Source organism: Clarias gariepinus, chromosome 10 (assembly GCF_024256425.1).
Source record: "Clarias gariepinus isolate MV-2021 ecotype Netherlands chromosome 10, CGAR_prim_01v2, whole genome shotgun sequence".
NCBI lineage: Eukaryota > Metazoa > Chordata > Actinopteri > Siluriformes > Clariidae > Clarias > Clarias gariepinus.
Genome location: NC_071109.1, coordinates 12265774 through 12287021, shown reverse-complemented (window position 1 = coordinate 12287021; position 21248 = coordinate 12265774). Strand labels below are relative to the sequence as shown.

At 37.4% G+C, this 21248-nt stretch overlaps 1 protein-coding gene across 2 annotated transcripts; it reads right to left on the bottom strand.

Moving 5' to 3' along the window:
• Positions 1–306: 306 nt before the first annotated feature.
• On the bottom strand, positions 307–13975 carry rlim (ring finger protein, LIM domain interacting). Of its 2 annotated transcripts, none has more exons than XM_053506180.1 (4): positions 13484–13975; positions 12313–12518; positions 4147–4281; positions 307–4024 (listed from the first exon to the last, which is right to left on the bottom strand). In XM_053506180.1, exons 2-4 carry the CDS (start codon positions 12479–12481, stop codon positions 2406–2408), a joined length of 1923 nt encoding a protein of 640 aa, XP_053362155.1. In that variant the 5' UTR covers positions 12482–12518; positions 13484–13975; the 3' UTR covers positions 307–2405. The 2 variants fall into 2 exon arrangements, with proteins under 2 accessions (XP_053362155.1, XP_053362156.1); XM_053506181.1 differs by having other exon boundaries at positions 13812–13973.
• Positions 13976–21248: the final 7273 nt, after the last annotated feature.

Below are 21248 nucleotides of genomic sequence, written 5' to 3'. Positions count from 1 at the left end.
TTCTGGACATGTGTAGTCTGAGTAAATAATAGTTTCAGCTCATTTTACAATTGGTATTTAGTGTGATGCAAATATTAATAGACGCCTACAAGAGCACATTTAGCTGGAGCCCTGAAGGCCTGGCTTAACAGTTTTTAAGCTTTTCAGTCAATTAACTTAAAATTTGCATTTTTCCCCTTCTAAATACAATGTAAGAGAATCTGTTGGAATCTAATTTATTGGAAAAATGTTTTAAGTGGTCTTAATGTTTTTTGTTTGTAAACGATACTAAAACAAAAATACATAAATAAATACAAACACATGATGTCCACTGTAATAGCCACAGGGTCTGAAATGGTTTACTGAAAAGGTTAAACATTAAGTGATTGACCTTAAGTCACCAGAATGCAGATTTACAAACATGATCCATAGGTTACATTCTCTCTACGTCAATGAATAAAATGTCTTTAACTTAAGTTCTCATGCATACATACAACTACCCTCATTTACTCAGGATAAAAATAGGGTAGTGCAGGTTGTTTATGGTTTACATTCTATATAAATAATTAGGCCTTTGTAGTTTCACATTATATATATTAAACACACCATGGTTGGAAGGAGCCCATATACACTAGTCGACTCTCAGCTAAGAACGCAGAAAAATGCTTGTGAAGCGCACAGGTGCACAAAACTTTCACCCAAAGAAAGTAATGAATAGAACAGCCAGAACCCCCACAAAACAACTTTAGGAACATCTATTATTGGTTAAAGCCTATAAAACTTGTTTTCTTGCTTGATTTAAGATAGAAAGGCACACCTACGCACACTGTTTCCTGAAGTTCAGAAGCTCATACCATGACTCATTCAGGTTAATAATAGAGCAAACTGAACATAATGTGAAAGAACACATGAAAATACCGACAATGTGCAGAACCAGAATTAATTTTATAAAAACTCCCATATTCAAATTTATAAAATGTCACCACCACAGTCTCAGAATGTGCTCAAGGTACGAAGCACTCTGTGTTCAATTAGCACAACACATTGGTATAGGATGTTTTTTTTTTGGTCAGTTTGTCAGAATATTTGGAGACCTAAAATTAGTGGGTTAGTCATATAATTAACAAAACTGTTAAATTAATTCTACACACGCTTTAAAAAAAAAAAAAACTTTTTTAAAACCCCTTGAACTATATTTTGGCTGTTTTAAATGACATCCGAGGCTGCATGGTAATAGTGCAAAATAATAATAATAATAATAATAATAAATGCTGCTGTGACCAGTTAAGAGAGAATATTTGGAATTGGCCTTCGCTTTAGAAGGATTAAGACAACTTTGAGTGTTTTGTCCGTCTTTACTTATTCTTCAGTAGCTCAACCAGAAACTTTATTAACCAGATACATTAAAAACCTACTACTGGATAATATGAAGAAATAACCCTCAGGGTTTCAGTTGGGCACAACAGAAAATTACAATATACAGAAGACGTAGAGGAACTCTGTTTCCAGGAGATAACACTTCAATTTAAACTTAAATCTTCATGGTCTGTATCAAATTTATACAGATCCCTTTTTGTTAATAAATATTGCACTAGTATTTGTGATGTGAAGGCAAGTCTTGTTTAAATAAATGAAGTGTTTGAAACCGTATCTTGAAAGAACACTGTTCATGAAAAGCCTTGGGAGTAAATACAGCATGATGGTATTATAGGCCTTGAAACTCACAACTGAACAACTTTTCACACAATACTCAGTAATGCTCCTTCTCTATAAAAATCAGTAAGATATACTCCAGACACAGATTAAATCAAGGCTAAGATGTATTTTTACAAACTCCCAATGACATATTGGTCTAGCCTAATTGAAGCTTGAGGAAACACAGTATGTGGCTAAAGTAAAGGTTCTTGTTGGCCAAACTGAAAACTCACTTATAGATCATTTAATAGCATTAAAACCTTTTACACAAATGTATACTGAAGGAAAAATGTTGCTTATTAACTTCTGTTGAAAACCTAAAATGGTGTCCAAATTGCAATCGATCAAAACAATTCTTTAGACAATCCAAAAGCAATACATTGTACATAAATATATCTTTCAACTATCAGAATGCCTGATTACCATTGAATCAAATTGCACCCGGTCTACGTATAAGCACAAACGATTAGTTCTTAATTCTTAATCACAAGGCTGCAATGTAAATTAAACATATTTGGGATAAAGAACCATTACTATTTCATTGGAATCTTCAAGAGGTGGAAGTCTGGTCTGAGCATAAGTGAGGTCTGTCTGTAAATTTTCGACATGTCTTTTTTTTTTTATTCGATACTTAAACATAGTTTGGGCTTGTGTGTCTTCAAGACAAGATTCTCTACCGGGTACCAAATGCCATAGTAAGGCGAAATCATAGTATGACGAATGATAGGAAACTAGACAATGCTCTCTCTGTTGGCAGAAACAAGGACTGCTCTACGACAGATGGGACAAGTTGAATTCTCTGAAAGCCAACGGTCAATACAATGCACATGGTACTCATGAGAGCAGGGAAGTTTACGTAGCTTGTTGCCTTCAGCATATTCTGTAATGCACACACTACAGGTCTTGAGTGCATCACTCTCACCAAAATTGCGCATGGAGAGGTTATCAATTTGCTCTTTGGTGAGGCCCCTGGGCTGATCATCATCATCATCATTGAGCAAGAAGAAATGTGCAAGTCGCAGAAAGGGCAAAGAGCCTGGCTCCTCTAAGTTGATAGGAGCTCGCTGCCTTGCCCTGCTCTCTCTCAGAGCTGCAACATTGTCCTCCCTCTCTTCAGTCTGTGCTTCTGAGCCACTCTGATTTGAGCCTCCTGTCCCAGGTGATGGCTCAGGCACAGCAGAGGGACTTCCAGCATCTGGATTACCCAGAGCGTCAACGAGATCTGCCGCAGGGTTTGAACCACGGCTAGAGTCTGTGGAGTCTGAATCAGAGTCCATGAAGTAGCTGAGTTCACCAAAGCCAGTCATGATTTGCCGGATCATGGAGTGTAGAGCCATGGAGGTGGCCCCTTCAAGTCCCGCGTCTGAAATCCTCCTGATGGGGATACGAATAGTGCTGACGTATGTCCTTACACCTGCCCTCTCTGAACGTGAAAAGGTCCTGCGAAATCCTCCACGCTCTGTCTCATACAAGAAAGTGTTGTTGGAGGTCTGTGATCGAGAGCGTGTACGGTTGGCAATGCTGTCCCTCTCACGGTACTCGCCCGGTCGCACCCTACGAACCTGCAAGTCCAGCATTATTGTTGGAGGCCTTCGAGATGAAGCGCCTTCTCCTGAAGGTGTTTCTGTTTCCTGGTGGGGCTGAGGTGCTTGTTGGGGCTGTGTAGATGCTATAGTTTCCTCACTTTCTAACTGTATATTCTGTCGAGAAAGAACATGTAGTCGTGTCCTAGAGCTGCCATCTACCTGTACTTCTGGGACAGGATCAGGACTTCGTGAGGGTAGTCCATGGCGAGCCTGCGGAAGGCCATCTAATTGGTCCAGGCTGAGAGCTAAATGACTCCTAGCTGTTCGAGCTCTGGTTCTGCGCTGTTCTGGGCTTGGGCTACGAGCTCTAATCTGGCCCCTACTTGGGCGCTCTACTTGAGGCAGACTCTGAGAAATTGGGACCTGATTTTGAGGGCTTGTTGGGCGGGTTACATTGGGGCTAGTAGGAGCAGGAAGCTCTGGTTCGACTATAACAGCCATCTCCTCCACCACTGGCTCCTCAACTACCTCTGTTGCCTCCATAGGTGTCTCAGGTTCAGATGTAGAGCCATCACCACGGCTTTGGTCTGCGTCTGAACGCTCAGCATCAGTCTGTGTTTGCTGCTCTGCTATGTTGCGATTGATGTTAATCTCTAAGCTAAAGCGGAAGTCTCCACTATTTGGATTAGTTCGGCTCACAGCCCGCCATGACTGGTTGCCCCTATGCCCGCTTCTTGTGGTGTTGCCAGTTTGACGCACAGTGTTGAGCCAGTCAAGAAGGGTTTCGCCATTAGATGCTTCATCTGTACCCTCTGCCTCTGAAACTAAAGAAAACCACATTGTAGAGATACGTTTTGGGCAAATACACCAACATCATTGAAAAAATCTATTACACTGTGTGGCCTAGTAATTTTTTATTTAATTCAAAAGATAAACAGCCAAACACCTCTGGACTCCCCCAAACTGACGTCAGGACTGTTGCTGCTGCTGCTCCCACCGCTGCCGCCACTACCGTTTGGCTGTTCAGGTCCATCTCTAATTTGATGAAGGCGATTCAATAACTCTTCCTCAGTAATATCGCCTGATAAAAAAAAAAAAAAAAAAAATACATACATTAATGATTATAATAAATATTCCATTTTTAGATCTTTGCAATCTCTCATGCTGGTTTAGAATCAAATGTAGGGCATTAGCAGACAGGATGGCTGCCAGGGTTTGTCAGCATTTTGTTTTTCAGTGACTTATCAGACAAAAACAAAGACGACTGCAGGTAAATAAAGAAATAAAGAGAGATCACTAGAAATATAAATCCTTTATTTATAAATTACTGACATTGACATTGTATACAAAACGTTTTGTGAAATGCTGCATATCCGACTTTTGGTCTTCTGATGATAAAATAAAAGAGCATAATTTATACTAATACTGAAGACAATTACACACGAAGAAAATACAAGCCAAAAAAATAATTATTTAAAGTTGCAACGACAAACTGCCATGCCTGTTTGTGGAGAGAATGAGAGTGCTTAGAAAAGAATGATAAGGATAAGGACCATGTATTAATGCGCATATGCATGTTGTTTAATATGATCAGCTGTACCAAACTCAATAACCACAAAAACTGACAGTCGAAGAAGGAATGAACCAATTTCCAGTTTAGCACTCCTAGCAGAACAATAAATTTAAGATGGCCGCTGGTTGGGTCACAAGGAAGGGTAGAGCAGTAAGCAAAAACATCTTAAATCTTAATATAAACTTATGCATTTGAAGATGTCATCTCCCCCGTACCTTTACCTGACAGGAAACTCTATATCCTCAACAACTGTGAAAATTTGCACGTTTTCTTCATAGGTCCATGATTGTTTATTCTTTACAGCCCACTGCAACCTTGTTTTTTTCTTTTTAGGTGTGTTTGGGTAATCTGTATGCAAATCCCATTTCGATGTCTTATAGTTTTATCACAGACAGTGACTCCAGTTTCCACCCATTTGTTCCTCATTTGTTTTGTTTATTTCTTTTAAATCAATTGTTGTTTTCTATCTTTGATGTCTTCTTTGGTCTACCAGTACGCTTCCTATTTACAACCTTACCATTTGATTTGTACTTGGTCCAGATTTTAGACACAGCTGACTGGGAACAACCAACATCTTTTGCAACATTCCATGATAATTTATCTTCTTGAATAAGTATCATAAACCCCTCCTTTGTTTCCACTGACATCTCTCATGTTGAAACCTTGATTTATGTCAAACAGCTTAGTGCAAAAGCACACCAGGGTGGTCAAGCCCTTTTTTTTTCTATTCTAACAGCGGACTAATTAGCATTAGCATATTAAATGTAGTCTGATGCAGGTGTTTGTTGTAGAACTGTAAAATACATGGTGATTTCATAGTATTTTTCCTCAGAATTGAGTGAATTTATCCTCTGCTTGATCTTAAAAAAAAAGGTGCAATTGACTATAGTTTTCTTTCTTTCGTGTGTTTCTTAAACCCAGAATATTGGACTGTTAAATGTGACTGTGACATGTCTGTGGTTAGTTTTCTAAACAATTGAATAAATATTTTCCAAGACTAGTGATTCCATACGTTTTGCCAGAGGTTGTATAATCAGCAGTAACTCATTTAGATCATTTATAGATCTATATTAATATAGTACTCTAGCTTTCTCTAGGGGAATTGATCTTGAAAGTGGTTCATTTGTTGCCAATCAAGTAATTTTTACATATATCTCAATCTCCACCATGTAATTATAATGCGCTGAAAAGTATCATTTGTAGCTTTTGGGCTTCTCAGTTAGACAAATACAGTCCAAGCTTGAATTCTGAGTAAAATTTAACCTTTCATTTGGTTGAATCTCAATCTCATAGACTTTGCAGTATTGGCATATTTACAACCGTTATATAAAACAAAATGCTGTTTATCCCTCATAATTTCTATGGCCAGTGATACATAAACGCATTTATTGAACTAAGAATTTTTTTTTTTTTTTATCTACCTAATTGAAAAAAAAAAAAAAACACAAAAGTTAAAATTAGACACTAAAAAGTGACCGGGAAGAACAATAGTTTGGGCTTTTAGTGAGGGGCTAAAGCATATCACAGTCAGGCAAATAAGTAAGTTTATTTATAACTAGAATTATCTAGTTTTCATAATTGCTGTAATCTAAAATTGTAATAAAAAAAAAATTGTGTGCTGAATATTCTAATCATTATCCTGAAAATATGATCACCCCAATGGTGCATGGGGATAGAAGCTAGTGATGCCCCGTGAGTCGGGTTGGGGTGGGTAAAGAAATTCAAGATTCAAGATTCAAATAACTTTATTAATCCCAGAGGGAAAATTGTCACTTTATTTGCGGGGCAGGTCATAAAAAACAAAATTAAATTTAAAAAATCCATGTATGTTGCGTGCAATTCCCTATAGCCTATATTAAATATTTTGGAATATCCATTTTCATATTTTAAGTTCTTTAATAAGGTATCGTCACGTGACAAGTCACGAAAGCACCAAGCAGCTACCACTGCCAGTCACAACAAAAACAAAGAAATAAAAGTGACGATGGAAGACGAGGCGCGGGAGGATTTGAGGTCGGGAATTTACATCATTAAAAGAAAAAAGGTCAGGCTGCTAAATTTCAATGTCTATTTAATGGTCACGGGTGCGGGGCGGGACGGGTGCGGGGCGGGAGCGGGGCGGGACGGGTGCGGGGCGGGACGGGTGCGGGGGGGGGCGGTGGGGGGTATGGGTTGTAAAAATAGATACAGTGGTGCGGGACAGGCCAAATAATTTCATAAAAGCGGGACTCGCGGGTTGGAAAAATGCCCGACCGGCGCATCACTACTTCATTACTTAGTTATTAAGCTAGTTAACCCAGTGTTAGTATGTATCCAATGTTGTAAACATTAAAGCACTTTTTGTAAGTCGCTCTGGATAAGAGCGTCTGCCAAATGCCTAAATGTAAATGTAAATCACTAGTGGAAGCATCAGTCTTTTTATCAAAAGGGTCTGATGGACTTAAGGTTTATGGACAAAATAGATGATTACAGGTTTATGGACAAAATAGATGATTACAAATACACGGGAATTCTAGGAAAAAACTTATTCTAGTCTACAAGTAACTTAAAACATGTGTAAAGGTTGACCTTCCAACAACTCTTAGCATACTGCTTAAGCTATACAATGGTGGTTACAATCAGAATCTGAATGTGTTATTGGGTCAGCGAAAGCCTAGACCTTAACCTGATTTCTTTGTGGAAAGACAGTGGCAAGTGGCTGCTAAGTGGTTAAGATGGTGAACTGCTGATCAAAAGATATCCAGCTGAAGATCCCCAGCACCACCTGAAGCACTGACTGATTAGCCACTGATCAAAATCAGACAATAATAAATTTTAACAGAACGGTTGTCTCTTAACTGGCCAATCATATAAACCAATACTATTGTGATTTCAAAACATATGAGTTGAGAGCCACAACAACATACCATCAACAGTGTGCAAAACTTGCACTTAGCAAAAAAAAATTTCTAAAGCAAAACCACATGATGAACACCTGCTAAAGCTTTAACACAAACTTTACATAAAAACAACGCAGCGTGAATAATTTAAATATAAAATGTTATCTGCAAAGGCACCAGCTAAGTCTTGTAAGTGTCTGTGTTTATTTAGAAAAGTTTGTGTTTATTAAGAAATGTTTTGTGTAGAGTTTCGAATTGTTGTGCTGCACCCTATAACGAGTGACTATGGCAGGACAGAAGAATTTTAAACAATTATTTTGGCATTTGTGAAAGCCCCTTAAGGCTAAGGAATAAACCATTTTACTCTTTAGTCAACCAAAGGCTATTCTATTAGCTCAGTGCACCTTTAATGGCAGATCCTAATAACTTCCACACACACCTGCGATCAGCTATTAATTTCTGTGAACTGGGTTCAATCCAAGCCAGGGGGTCATTTTAGGGCATAACACTGCATTCTTAGTTCAGATATTTTACATGTCCTCACCTCAGTCTGCTGTGGATATGTTTGCTCTAATGACCAGTGTATTGTCTCATAGTGGCGCTTTACATTACTGCTTTAAATTTCCTACAGGCAGAATAAAACACACATCCATTCTTCTCTGGAGGTTTGGTTTTTAAAGTCTACTATTTTTGTGAGTAAGCCATGTTATGTCGCGCTTTAGTTTCTATTTCTTGAGAATTTTGGTGGCTTTTTGGTGCGTTACCATAATTTCTGTGCCTTCCGCATACCCTGGCTATACTCAGTACACCATCTCATTGTTAGATAGTTGCTAAGTTAAATATCATAAGACATAATCTGGCACATAACAGCTCATTACTTTTTTTTACCTCAACATTTTGTTTTCATTTATGGGGCAGGTTTAACTTAAGGCAAATACCCATGTACTGAATGAGTTTTGTCTAATTCTGACAGACATAAAGAAATTTTTCTGAGACTGGTTCTGGGTCCTCCGATGTATGAAAAAGAGAGTGTTAGAGTATTGGTGGCTCAGTGGTAGCAATTAACCAATTGCGGGGGCAATTAACCACCCACCCCTCAGAAAAGTCACAGCACCCTGTTCCCGAAAATGGGCCGCACAGTTCATCACCTCACTCATGGTACTCGGTCAATGTTAGGTCTCAATGTTAAGTCCCCTTCAAACAGTCAGAGCACCCTACTCCCGAATAAGCCGCACGGTTTGACACCTCATTCGTGGGTCTACGACGAACGGTGCGGGACTCAGTCAAAGTTGTTGTCAGTGTTAAGTCTGTGGGTGGTTAATTGCCCCCTGCAGGGGCAATTAACCTCCCAACCCTTCAAACAGTCAAAGCAACCTACTCCCGAATAAGCCGCACGGGTTGACACCTCATTCATGGGTCTACGACGAACGGTGCGGCACTAGTAATTTTTTTAAATTCCCATTATAAGTCAATGGGCAAAGTCGCCAAAATCCCCAATCAAATTCTATGGGGCAACTTTGGGGACCTCTCTTGCCCCGGGGGTCGAACTTATTCCCCTGTGCGTGGTATCATCTGACACAGGCTGCAATCCTCTTCAAATGTGGTAAATCTGACGTCTCTACAAATTTCACTCTCTGCGCTACAATCCGTCAAAGTTGGCCTCAATGTTAAGTCTATGGGATTTTTTGGCCGGTTAATTGCCCCCGCAGGGCTTATAAAAGCCCACCCCTTATAAAAGTCATAGCACCCCATTCCCGTATAAGCCGCACGATTTGACACCTCACTCATGGGTCTATGACAAACGGTGCGGGACTAGTTACGCGCCAAACTTTTGTACGGAAGAATTTTGCAAGATAACAATAGTGATGCTGTGCAAGCACCACTAATTACTTACCATGAATGTTCCAGATCTGGAACACAGCATTTCTAAAGTTCATTTTTTTCAAACAGCGCATAAGAATATCACATTTATAATTAAAATGTGAAACTCTTATTCTAGATTTATTGCACATCAAGTAAAATTTTTCATTATTTCTATGATTATGGCATTAAGTTCATCAAAATCAAAAATTCAAAAAAATATTTTAAGTAAAAATATTTAAGTTCATATTTCAATTCCATGTATCTCTTGGTCCAGTTCAGGACATGTAAAGACAATTACATGTAAAAACAAATTAAAGTTTTGTTTTGTTTTTTTGTCCGATGATCAACAAGGGTAAGCTAAATGATGTCATCACTTAAAGGGCTGAATGTTCGCAGTGTGTTTGTTAAATTCAGTGGAGGGGAAAATGTTTTAGAAAATAGTGCACAAGCAACAGGGATGATCCGGCCTCAAGTTAGCCTTTTTTAAGTAAAGATTATTTGAAAATGTGGGAGAGCTTTACAAGGAGTGGAGAAAGGCTATAGTTAGTGCATTAAGAGCTATTGTGCACAAACATCTTTAGGAAATGGGCTTTAACAGTTGCATCCCTAGTATCACCCTATGTCACTAAACCAGACAACGTCAGAAGTGTCTCATCTGGGTTAAGGAGAAAGAACTGGACTGTATTTCACTGTTCCAAAGTTCATTTCAAATAAATATTTTTATTTTATTTTATTTGGCAATTAAGGTCCCAGTTTGGTTTATCAAGTAAAAAAAATTGTAGCCATCTACCAGGAGATTTTAGAGCACTTTATTCTTTTGTCTGCTGACAAGCTTTAGGGAAATGCTGATTCCCTTTTCCACCTGCCCCTGCCCGCAGTGCCAAAACTACCACTAACTGACCAGTCTAATTTTACTATGCTTGATTGGCCAACTAACTCACCTCACCTGAATATTTGCCTCAACATACCCGAATATTAATTTAAAAAGTCCTGAAATAAATTGAATTGTGTGTAATAAATCTAGAACATAAGTTCAATTTAACTGGCATGTGTAGTCTGATCCAATAGATGAGCTGCCGTTGCCCAAAATACCTAAAAGGCTCCGAGAGAAAGGTGATTTTTTTTTTTTTTTTAATATCACAAGCATCAAGTATACATTAAATCACCTAAAGCTATATCTCAAGACAAAGTCAAATATGCAGGATTTCACCATAAATATTTGATCTCTTAAACATAAGCATGTTCAGTTTATAGATGCTGCTCAAAGAAACATGTGAGCCAGGAACAGGACATCATTTAAAACCACCAGATTTACCAGGACAAGAATTGTCCACTCAATGCCACTCTGGCAGGGGCCTCAACTAAAGGACGCTCCAAAATAACATTCCTTTCCACTGTCCTGAGACAGAAATGAATTGGACGTCTTCAGAGGGCCACAAAAACACATGGTGGTTTTGTTTTCAGCACAAACAAAATTAAAAACAACAACCACAATAAAAAAGGGGGAAAAATAACACAAATCAAAACTATTTACCTTTCCTTTCTGGTTTGAAATTACTAAATAACTCCAGCTCTGTCAGTGAAATACCATACCTAAACTGAACTACTCCCAAAAATATGAAGAAAAACACAAGTGCACAATTATCCAGGAGGACTGCAACATCATCACCCTTAAATTGTGTTACCAGATTCTAAATTGTCAGAGGTAGGAGCATCCACTGTGCCCACAGTACTGACTGTTCTCCCATCTACAAAGCTTTTAAGGTTACCCTTTAATGAGGAAATGAAAAAAGTGAAAGGAAATGAAGAAAATGTACACTTAAAGGGATTAAACAGTAATAGATTAAGCTTGCTGATAAGCCATGATGATAATGTTCCCATAAGTATAAAAAACATATTGAAAGCAATAGGGATGCACCGAAAGTTCAGCAACCGAAATTATTCGGCCGAAAATAGGCAAAAAAGTGCTTTCGGTGTTCGGCATAAGTAAAAAGGCCGAATAAATTTTGCCAAACAATTACGTTTTTAATGACACGATCAAATAGTAACCCGCGTAGAGTGAGAGGCGCGCGCTTTATGCAGCAAACATGTCAGCAGTGTGGAAGCACTTTAAAGTGTCGGAGAAAGAAGCAAAAATGGCCAATTGCAGACACTGTTCTGCTGATTTGTCCAGAGGGGGTGCATCTGCAAAAATGTACAGCACTTTAAGTTTAATTTAGCCCTTAAAATCAAGACACCCCAAACATCATGCAGAGTACGAGAAAGACACGGCGGCGGCTACGGCAACAGCGAATCCACATTTTTTGCACTATTTAATGCACATTTGTTGTTGTAGACATACAGAGTTACATTCTTTCAGCAGTCAGTTATAGGCCTAACATAGGCTATTCAAGAAGGGGGGCTTCAAAGACGGCCAAATAAAAATATTTTTATATTTTACTAATTTATTTATTTTAAGTTATATTGTGCTTTGTTTGTATAATATCAGCTGGAATGTTAAAAAAAAATGTTCAGTGTTAAATAAATACTTTAAAATTGTATTTCTGTTATTTGATTTATTTTTCTAAAAAGCAACACAAACTAGTAAAAAGCTAATTTTTACTATTTAATAAATAATTAATATAAATTGGCAAAATAAATAAAAAAAAATGCGAAACACTGCCATTCCCCACTGCTATTGTTCGGTTTCGACTTCAGCCAAGAATTTCATTTCGGTGCATCCCTAGAAAGCAAGAACCTTTATTTCTGTTACAAACAGAAAAATAGTATAAATCAGCAGTGGGAATGGCATAGTTACCTGGAGTGCCAAGGAGATTGTTGTCCCTCATCATCCTGTAGTCCTCTTCACTTAGATTGTTAACAAACTGGTAGAATGCTTCCTCTCTGTGAAGGCGGTCCTGCTGTTGCCTGCGTTGTGAATCGGCCTGTTCACTACTACCTTGATCTGCGTTATCCGAACCCTCCATTGCAGTCAAACCAAGGAAGAGAATAAGTCAGCACCACCTGGATGCAGGGAAGGTAGGGACATTCATCACCAAATGTGCTCAACATAGGTCATCAAAAATCAAAAACTATAGAAGTGTTTCTGAAATCTGATGCTGAACAAAGTTCAGACTGTCAAACATAAGGTCAAACATTGGAAACCGAAATAATTCAATATTCTTTCTTTATATCAAAACTTCAAGTGTGTACTGGGCTATGTTATGCCTGAAGATTCAAATTAGTTTGATGTCCAGAGGCAACTGATATAATTGATCTAACAGGGTGCCGCCCCTGTTTTAGAGATAATCGTCATACAAGTTTTATTTTTGCCATGCACACCAAACTATTTAAATGTTAAGAGTTTGGATTATTGGTAAATGAAGTGGACCACCATCAACAATGATTGCAAGAACACCATTTGCCTAGCATGCGTTTTGGCAGCTAATAGCTGCCATGACCCATTTAATTCCCTTATAACGGCTTAATACGTGTCTAACGAGCTAGTCTTAAAAATGGAAGGAAATGGAAACAAAATGGCATCATGAAAGGAGGCCAACATGGCAACTAATCAAGACAACTAGATTAACACAACCAGGCAACACATCCTGAAGTACACCTTCCAGCCCACAGCCAGATGATCCAATTAAACCAGCAGTCTGGCTAAATAGCTAACGTTAGCAAACAGCTTTTCATTGTTAGAGCCAAAATGAGACAACTTACAACAGATTTAGCCATTTAACCTCATTAAATCTATAATAATACTGAAAAGGTTTGGTCATCCATAAGGACGACACCATGCCAGTGTTTTTCGTAATCGACGAAAACCAGTGCCATTGTTATTACTGTTGGCTAATAAGTCATGTCAATGATAAGCACTTGTGCTATCGTAGTTCGCTTAAATGAGTAAAACCATAGCAAGGGTACTGATGTCAGTAAGTTTCATCTAATGCACTATTAATATCGTTAAAAGATAAAACGATTGTTACCTTTTTGTTTGCCCAACCAAATCCGGTTTCCTTCGGAATGAGCTACGTGCTAATTGGCTACTCAGAGGCCTTCTTACTTTCCACAGTTTAATAGCTAGCAAACGCTAAGAATTCATTCCAAATGAGCACACACTACACTAGTTAGAGTGTAAAGCCACTGTTTCAGACCTTAACTTGGTAGAACACGAAATAAACGGAAATTTACTGAAGTATTTTATAGTCTGTCCTTAAACTACGTATTTAGCCACCGAGTGAACTAGCATAGTTAGCAGAGCAGGAATTGGAGCTCCTTGGTCGGTATAAATAAAACTCTCTGCTAAGAGAATACCTTTTCAAATCCCTCGATTCTGACACTAATCTTCAAGCCACTTTGTCTAGTTGTGTATTTCAAAAACAGTGATCTTTTCCGGCATTAGAAATCTATTTTCACGAACATAAGACCATCCGTTATCTTCACACTCGTTTCCGTTTCCGGTTTGTAGGAACGATAGGAAATCTTACGAAAGACACGAGCAGGTTTCGAAACGTTACGTCGACGTCATTTTTTGTCTATAAAAACGAACGAGTGACAGTATTGCAGTTTTGCGGTAACGTTAGGGAAAGTAAAATAAATTAAAAAAAAAACATTCGTTTATATTGTGCGTTCGCCAGACTTGTATCCTACCTCAGAGAATTACAATAAATGTAAATAATTTAGTTAATTTAAGTAACGATTATTAAAAATATTAATTTAGTTAAAACTTCTAGTATAACACGACAAACTCGGCAAAATAAATGCCGAAAGTTTCCTAAAAGCGTGGTTAGTCACGTGACTACGGATCATTTTCGTTTTTGATGGAGGCCCGTGGCTGACATGGAGTTGAACAGACAGTAACAAGGTCTGTTTAAAAGAGACATGAAGTGGCACCAAACACATTTTATCCAATTACACATAGGATACATGCAGTCATACATTGTGCTATAAATAATTGTTGATATCCTGTTGTTTTAAGGTTGTATTTCTAACATTGGCTGCATGGTGGCTTAGTGGGTCGCATCGTTGCCTCAAACTTTCAGGGTTTGATTCCTGCAGGGTTCAAGGTTCGAAAATCAGGTGTCAAACTGGCAACCCGACCCTTTCAAGTAACTTTAAGTATCCGTCGCCCGATGTGCCAGGTGGCACATGCTCTCTCCCCCCACATACTCCTACATACTGTATGCTTTAGATTAATCAACACAGGCAGCACGTTGGTTTAGTGATTAGCACTGACGCCTTGCGTCTCCAGGTTTTAAGTTCGATTCTAGCCTCTGGTCTGTGTCCATGGAGTTTGCATATTCTCCTTGTGCTTGGTGTGTTTCTTCCGGGGTACTCCAGTTTCCTTCCACAGTCCAAAGGCATGCACCACTAGGCCCCTGCCACCATAAATGAATCAATCAATAATTAATTCATTTAGTAAAACACATGATACAGCATGTAAACAATTTATGGTGTTTGTCGCACAATTAAATCCAACCCTGTGGAAACAGCAGGCATGTAACTGCATATGTATACGGTCCTCACGAGACATAGTTTGCTTCATTAATCAATCTTTAATTTAATTTTATTTTTTTACCCCATTGCAGAATGAAATGTCTTTGCTACAATCTGGGGCAGAATGACCGTCAGTGCTCAGAACACCATCAACAGGGGGTTAGACCAGGGGCTGGTAGATTCACTCCAATTTTTAGCATTCTGTTCTTCTCATCATTGATAGCGCGCGCCTGTGGGCTTCTAGGACCCGATATGGGCATTGGCAGATGACAACTCCTTGAGTGGTCTTGATGTCATGCTGCACCAAGTGGCTGAGGTCGGGAACGGCCAAAACAAATCACAGAACTGATCTCTGAGTTCTTCCCACTGCTGGTGCTGAGCCATTGTCATTTCTCTTTTGTGAACCCTCGGTTTTGTAACAAGCAAACAAGCAAGGCAGTTAAGTCGACTGAGTGATGTACATGTTTTTTTCTTTCTTACCTAACAATGAACTTTAGAGTATATTTAGTGTTTTACATTTAACAAATGAAAACATCTGTGTGTTGAATTGTGTGTTAATCTAAATCATATACACACACATACACATTGCTGTTAAGAAGTCTTTATTTGATTTATTTATAAATTTTTTGCATATTTGTCACATGTAAATGATTTGAGGTCTGCTTAAACCTGAATTGAGTTTTTACCGTCACATATACAGCACATTACTTCACAGTGAAATTCTTTTCTCTGCATATCACAAGTAGTAAGCTGGAGTCAAAGTCAACCAAGGGTCAACCATACATGCACACAGTGCCCCTGAAGCAGCCAGCTGCCTCCTGAGACACAGATGGGAGTCGGTCAATGGCACTATGTCTCTTAAGGGCATTGTTTCTCTATTTTTTTCAGTGACACTGATGGTATATCAGGAAAGTCGTGCCGGTCTGTTTTAGGGGTAGAGCAAGAGGAAGGTTAGGAGCAAGGCTAAGCACACATATCCAATCCATCTTGGCTCCTAAGCTGCATATCCAGACTTATTGTACGCAGGCATCTGAGAGTGTCTAGCAGTACAGTGACTGATGTGCTCTCTAGAGTCACGTAATTATAGCGAACTTTATGCATTTGAGCTGATTAAGGAATTCCTTATTAAAGGGTCCAGATACTCATGTAAATTCATAAATTTGCAAACTTTTTTACTTTTACGTCATCTTACATTATGTTTTACATTGTGTGTGTGTGTGTGTGTGTGTGTGTGTATACACTGGTGAAACAAATATTAATCTAAATTCATTTTACTAACAATACCAGAAAGAACACAAGGAACTTTATTATTTGTTGTATAGAAGTTTTTCGTTTTTTACATATAAATTATTGTTCACTCAGAAGAAATACATTTTCAGTGGAATTTCAGCATTTAACATTGTTTTTTTGTAGCATTTTGGTAGGGTGATATTTTATTTAATGTCATAAAAAATCTTTAAACTTAGATTATTTTATTTTGTATTCCAGTTTGAACTAATGGTTCAAATCCACTTACAGATACACATTGTAAGATTGTGTTGTCCCCAAATACTAGGTTAATGTTTGTCATAATAGGGGAATACAAATCTCTGAGACCCTCTAGTGGCTGGCTGCAATATTTAAACATGCTCATTCACTTTTTAATAAATGGAAAAAACAAGCAAAAACTCACAGTTAGGTACCATCTACAAATTCTAAAATGTCTCCTCTAATATTTTTTAATATCAGAGGAGAAGATGTATACATCTTCAGATGTACTGAAAATGTATAGGTGTTTAATTTCAATGGTGTGTTTGATGGTGTAATTGACAGATTTACTGTGGTCTGATGAACTGCTAGAACAGACAGTGTAGCCTCATGCATGTGCACACACTTTTAAAGGGACACTTGAAGCCCTTGTTGAGCCTATAGCTCAGGAAAAATTAACATCTCTCAAACTTTGTACCAAACATTCAGTCTTGACTGGTCTGTAGTGAAACCTTATTGTACTATAAACTGTTCAAAAAGACCCGCGTGGGTTTTTCCGTTTTTTTTTTTTTGTTTTTTTTCAGGTGTCTGGCACCAGCTAGAGCACCTTGGAGGGAAATTGAAAAACTCTATAAGTAGATGTCATAATATTAATATGGTTTTGATATTAAAAGCTTTGGATAAAATTGCACAATGCATATTTGAAATATACTCTACCAAAAGAATACATGGATCTTGGTGCAAGAGCAATAAGAAAATCTTGGAAAGCATCACTTTTATTTTTAAAATAATTATTTTTAAAAAATATTTAGCCTAAACTGAATGCTATTTACCAGCATATTTTGGTCTGTTTATTACATTAGATACTTACATTACTTCTATTAACACAATGGATTAGCTAATGTCAGCTTCCTAGAAACCTAGTCTGCCTCGGCTCGAAGCTCTGAAATCTTGAGCCATAATGTTTATCAAGCTGAATATATGCATAGGATCATGTACACAAAAAGTAAAAGTTTTATAATTTTTTAAAAAATCTATTCAAAAAGCAACTTCAAATGATATAAAGGTAGATAAATAAATATTTGGACATTATCAAAGTTAGTTATGTTAGCGGTCTACCACAGTATATCAGAGTTAAAATAAAACAGTACATTTACTGTATGAGCTCAAAAGTGCAGACTTGGATCACCACTGTGTTTTTTGGCAGGTGATACTTTGCAAGGCTTTTACTGCAGCTGTCTTCGGGTGCTTCTTGTTCTTAGGCAGGTTTTGTTTTGAGCAAAAACAAATGCATGCTCAGTTGTATTCAGGTCAGGTGATTGACATGACCATTGCACAACAATCACTTACTTGTCATCTATACCACTTTATCCTGTATACACAGGGGAGCCTTTAGCCTATACCAGGAGACTTAGGGCATGAAACATCTCTGGATAGGGTGCCTATCCATTGTAGGGCACACGCACATACACACATGCTCATTTACTTTGGGCAGTTTGGGAATGCCTATTAGCTTAATCTGCATGTTTTTGAAATGTGGGAGGAAGCCCAAGCACCCAGACAAGAGCCAGCAAGCACAGGGAGAACATGCAACCTCCATGCACACAGAGCAAACACCAAACCCAGACGCTGGAGTGTTGAAAAAAAAAAATTTCTTAAAAAAAAAAGATTTTTAAGAGATTGCTTTTTAAGTATGCTTATGGTCATCCCTGTGATGTAATAAGCACCCTTACTTATGTAACACTGTAAAGCACCATCCAATGTGTTTCACTGCATTTCACTCAATTTCAGCAGTATATGTATAGGCCTATTTAAGGTTACTTTTATCAGCAGTCACAGCAACAATATATATGAGGAACCAAGTCCTATTGGCAGCTGTACATGTCTGTATAAAAAAAATGAGTGGAAAAAAATGAGTGGAATGGTTCATATCATGAGCATTTCCTTTCTCCATAGTATTCTTTTTCCATCATCTTGTTAAAAAAAGGTGAGCTTTGTCTCATCTGTCATTATAATATTTTCGTAATCTGATATTCCTATGTTTGAGGCATATCAAATGTTTCTATCCTGTGATGGAATTTGACACAGATACAGAACACAACATAATGTTCCTTATCTGGTTTTAAAAGGATTTTCTTGAACAGAAAGGGTATTCTTTTGTAGGTCTTTTGGTGTTTCTGAGCTAACTAGTGCATTCTTTCTTTACAAAAAATCCTGAATAATTGAGTTGGCCTTGTAATGATTTCATAATCCACTGCCAATGACAGCTCTTTTGACTTGTGTGTAAATACCCTCAAATTAATTACTCTGCACAATTATATATGAATTATACTGTCAAGTTTAAATAGCTTATTTCAATTGCATTTAAAGCACTTCCCAGACACACTTAATGGGAAGAATGAGAAAAACCACCATGGAAGATGGTGACCTGCATTTCCTGAGTTCAACGTATCTTCTCAAAATTAATATTAGTGACACATTTTTGTTATCATCAGGCCCTAGATAAAGGTAAACAATAACAATTTTCTCATGGTTGTCTCTTAAAATATGTGCGATGTAAGTTAATTTTGTATGTCGTAATATCCTTTAAGGCTTTGCAACTCTTGGGGACTCGGGCGAGATGATTAAAAACGATTTAAAAAATAGCAGTTTCCCAGTATGACGTGTGTGGTGTGCAAGATCACCTAGGTACAGTATAGATCCTCTCCTCTACCTTTATGTTAATCCATTTTCTTACTTCACACCTTATTCACCTATACCTAGATTTTGACCTTTTCATGTGCTAATACCCTGCTAAATATTTTACTGTCACAAAGGTGATTCAAAATGACTCCCAACTCTTCTCTTCTGCATTTGTTCACCATTTAGTAGTCATTTCATGTTGTCATCTCTCTTTGCACTTGACCTTTTATGGAATTTTTTTCAGACATCATTAAAATAACATAGGCTATATTGGGAATGTCACATAGCATACATGTTGCACAAAACATTTGTAAATTCTTCATACCATTTAAGTTGTCTGTTTGTCTTATGCAATGATTTACTCACAACAAAAGATTAATAGATTGGTATATAGACTGTATATACCCCTAATAGACATGCTTTAGTTTATATCCAACTTCCAACAATTACCTGATATAGTTCACTTTCCATATTGTTCAATATACCCTCTTTTTTTTTGATAATCTACCGCATCTGTTATGATTGTAAGATTACCTACATAGAGAACATCAGCTCTTATATAATCACTTTGACATGAAGCAAAATCAGTAGCTGCAATGTATGAGTTCAATGTATGAGTTCAATGTATTTTCTCAAAATTAATATTAGTCACACATTTTTGTTATTATCAGGCCCTAGATAAAGATACACAATAACAATAAAATGTAGCTTTAAATTTCTCTTATATAGTCAAATAGTTTGGGCATTTATTAAAGAAATTTCTAAACTGCAAATATAAGTTAATTTCCTATAAACAAGTTTTCTGTTATTTACTTCATTAAGGGAAAAAATTAAAATTATCATATAAGTTAATTAAACATACATAACACGGTGTAACAGAGGGTCATTTAAATACTTTATTAGCTTAAATATAGATTTGTAAATGAGAGGTCACTTAGACGTGAGTAGCAAGTCAATGGTCAAATATGGTAAGCATTAAAAGCAGCCGACAATCCATGGGTAAATCAAAGCAGAGACAGTACAAAACCCTGGGCTTTTAGAACATGTTAAGGCCAAAACTGAACTCTGTTGTTGTGGTTGATTTTCATTGGCATTGACTGGGAAACTAAACAGAGTTGAGGACAAGGTGTTGACAAAAAGAGGGTAATTCGAGAAGAAAAACTGTTCAGGTCTACAATACACTAGATCCTGGGAAGGAGGTTCACTTTGCAACAAAACCCTAGATTAGATCCCAAGTACAATGCCTTAAAATAACACCTCAATCTGATTTAAACTAAATTTGTAACAACACTTGAAACTACTGTTTACTAATGGTCTATATCCAATCATTTTAAAATTATAGAAATATTATTTAAATCAAATACTAAAATCCCAACAAAATCTATTTAAATTCCAGGATGTAACAAAATGTAGAAAGGTTCACAAAGGTGAATACTTACAGTATGCCACACTGCATATATTTGGGGCCACTTATGTAATGTAACTGATATGAACTACCAGGGTATGAGTGGAACTCGAGTTGGGAAGCTTGTTGAAATGCATGTACTTTGCATCATGTTTGTTCCATAATTTGTATTATTTGAGAAAAAAAAGGTGAATCATGTAAATAAAATAAACACTGTTTATATGAAGTGCTGTTTATCCAGTTCTTCTTCTTTCTTTCTTTTTTTTTTTTTTTACCTAAACAAGAAAAATATCTTAGAGTAATTGATTTTGTTGGCTGAAACTAAATTTGTTGGTGGAAATAGAAAGGTACACAATCTGCACAATTTTAAGTACAGGTAAATGGCAAAAGTAGAGGTGATCTGGAAAACTAGTGCTGTAGTTAATTCTTAATGCTGCGAACAAGGAAAATTTATAAAGGCACAGAGTGCACCCACGTAACAAATGTTCATTGGGCCTATGATTATGAACAGCCTGTGAACTGCCATGGTTCACATCTACAAGTCAAGCAACTAGGCACATTTGGGGAGCCTTAAAAAAGTGACAGGACAAACTTTGACAGTTTCCAAAAGCAGCATTCAAAATCTCATTTTAATTTGTATATTTACTCCATAAACATTATTACAAAACTCAGCAAGTTACCAATATTACATTGTCACCATA

What these genes read in the sequence shown, in the direction of transcription:
- rlim (XM_053506180.1), bottom strand. Translation starts at nt 12,481, where the DNA reads ATGGAGGGTTCGGATAACGCAGATCAAGGTAGTAGTGAACAGGCCGAT. An exon ending in CAATCTCCTTGGCACTCCAG is followed by an intron (nt 4,282 to 12,312) that starts GTAACTATGCCA and finishes TTTTTTTATCAG; the next exon opens with GCGATATTACTGAGGAAGAG. An exon ending in CAGTTTGGGGGAGTCCAGAG is followed by an intron (nt 4,025 to 4,146) that starts GTGTTTGGCTGT and finishes GGTTTTCTTTAG; the next exon opens with TTTCAGAGGCAGAGGGTACA.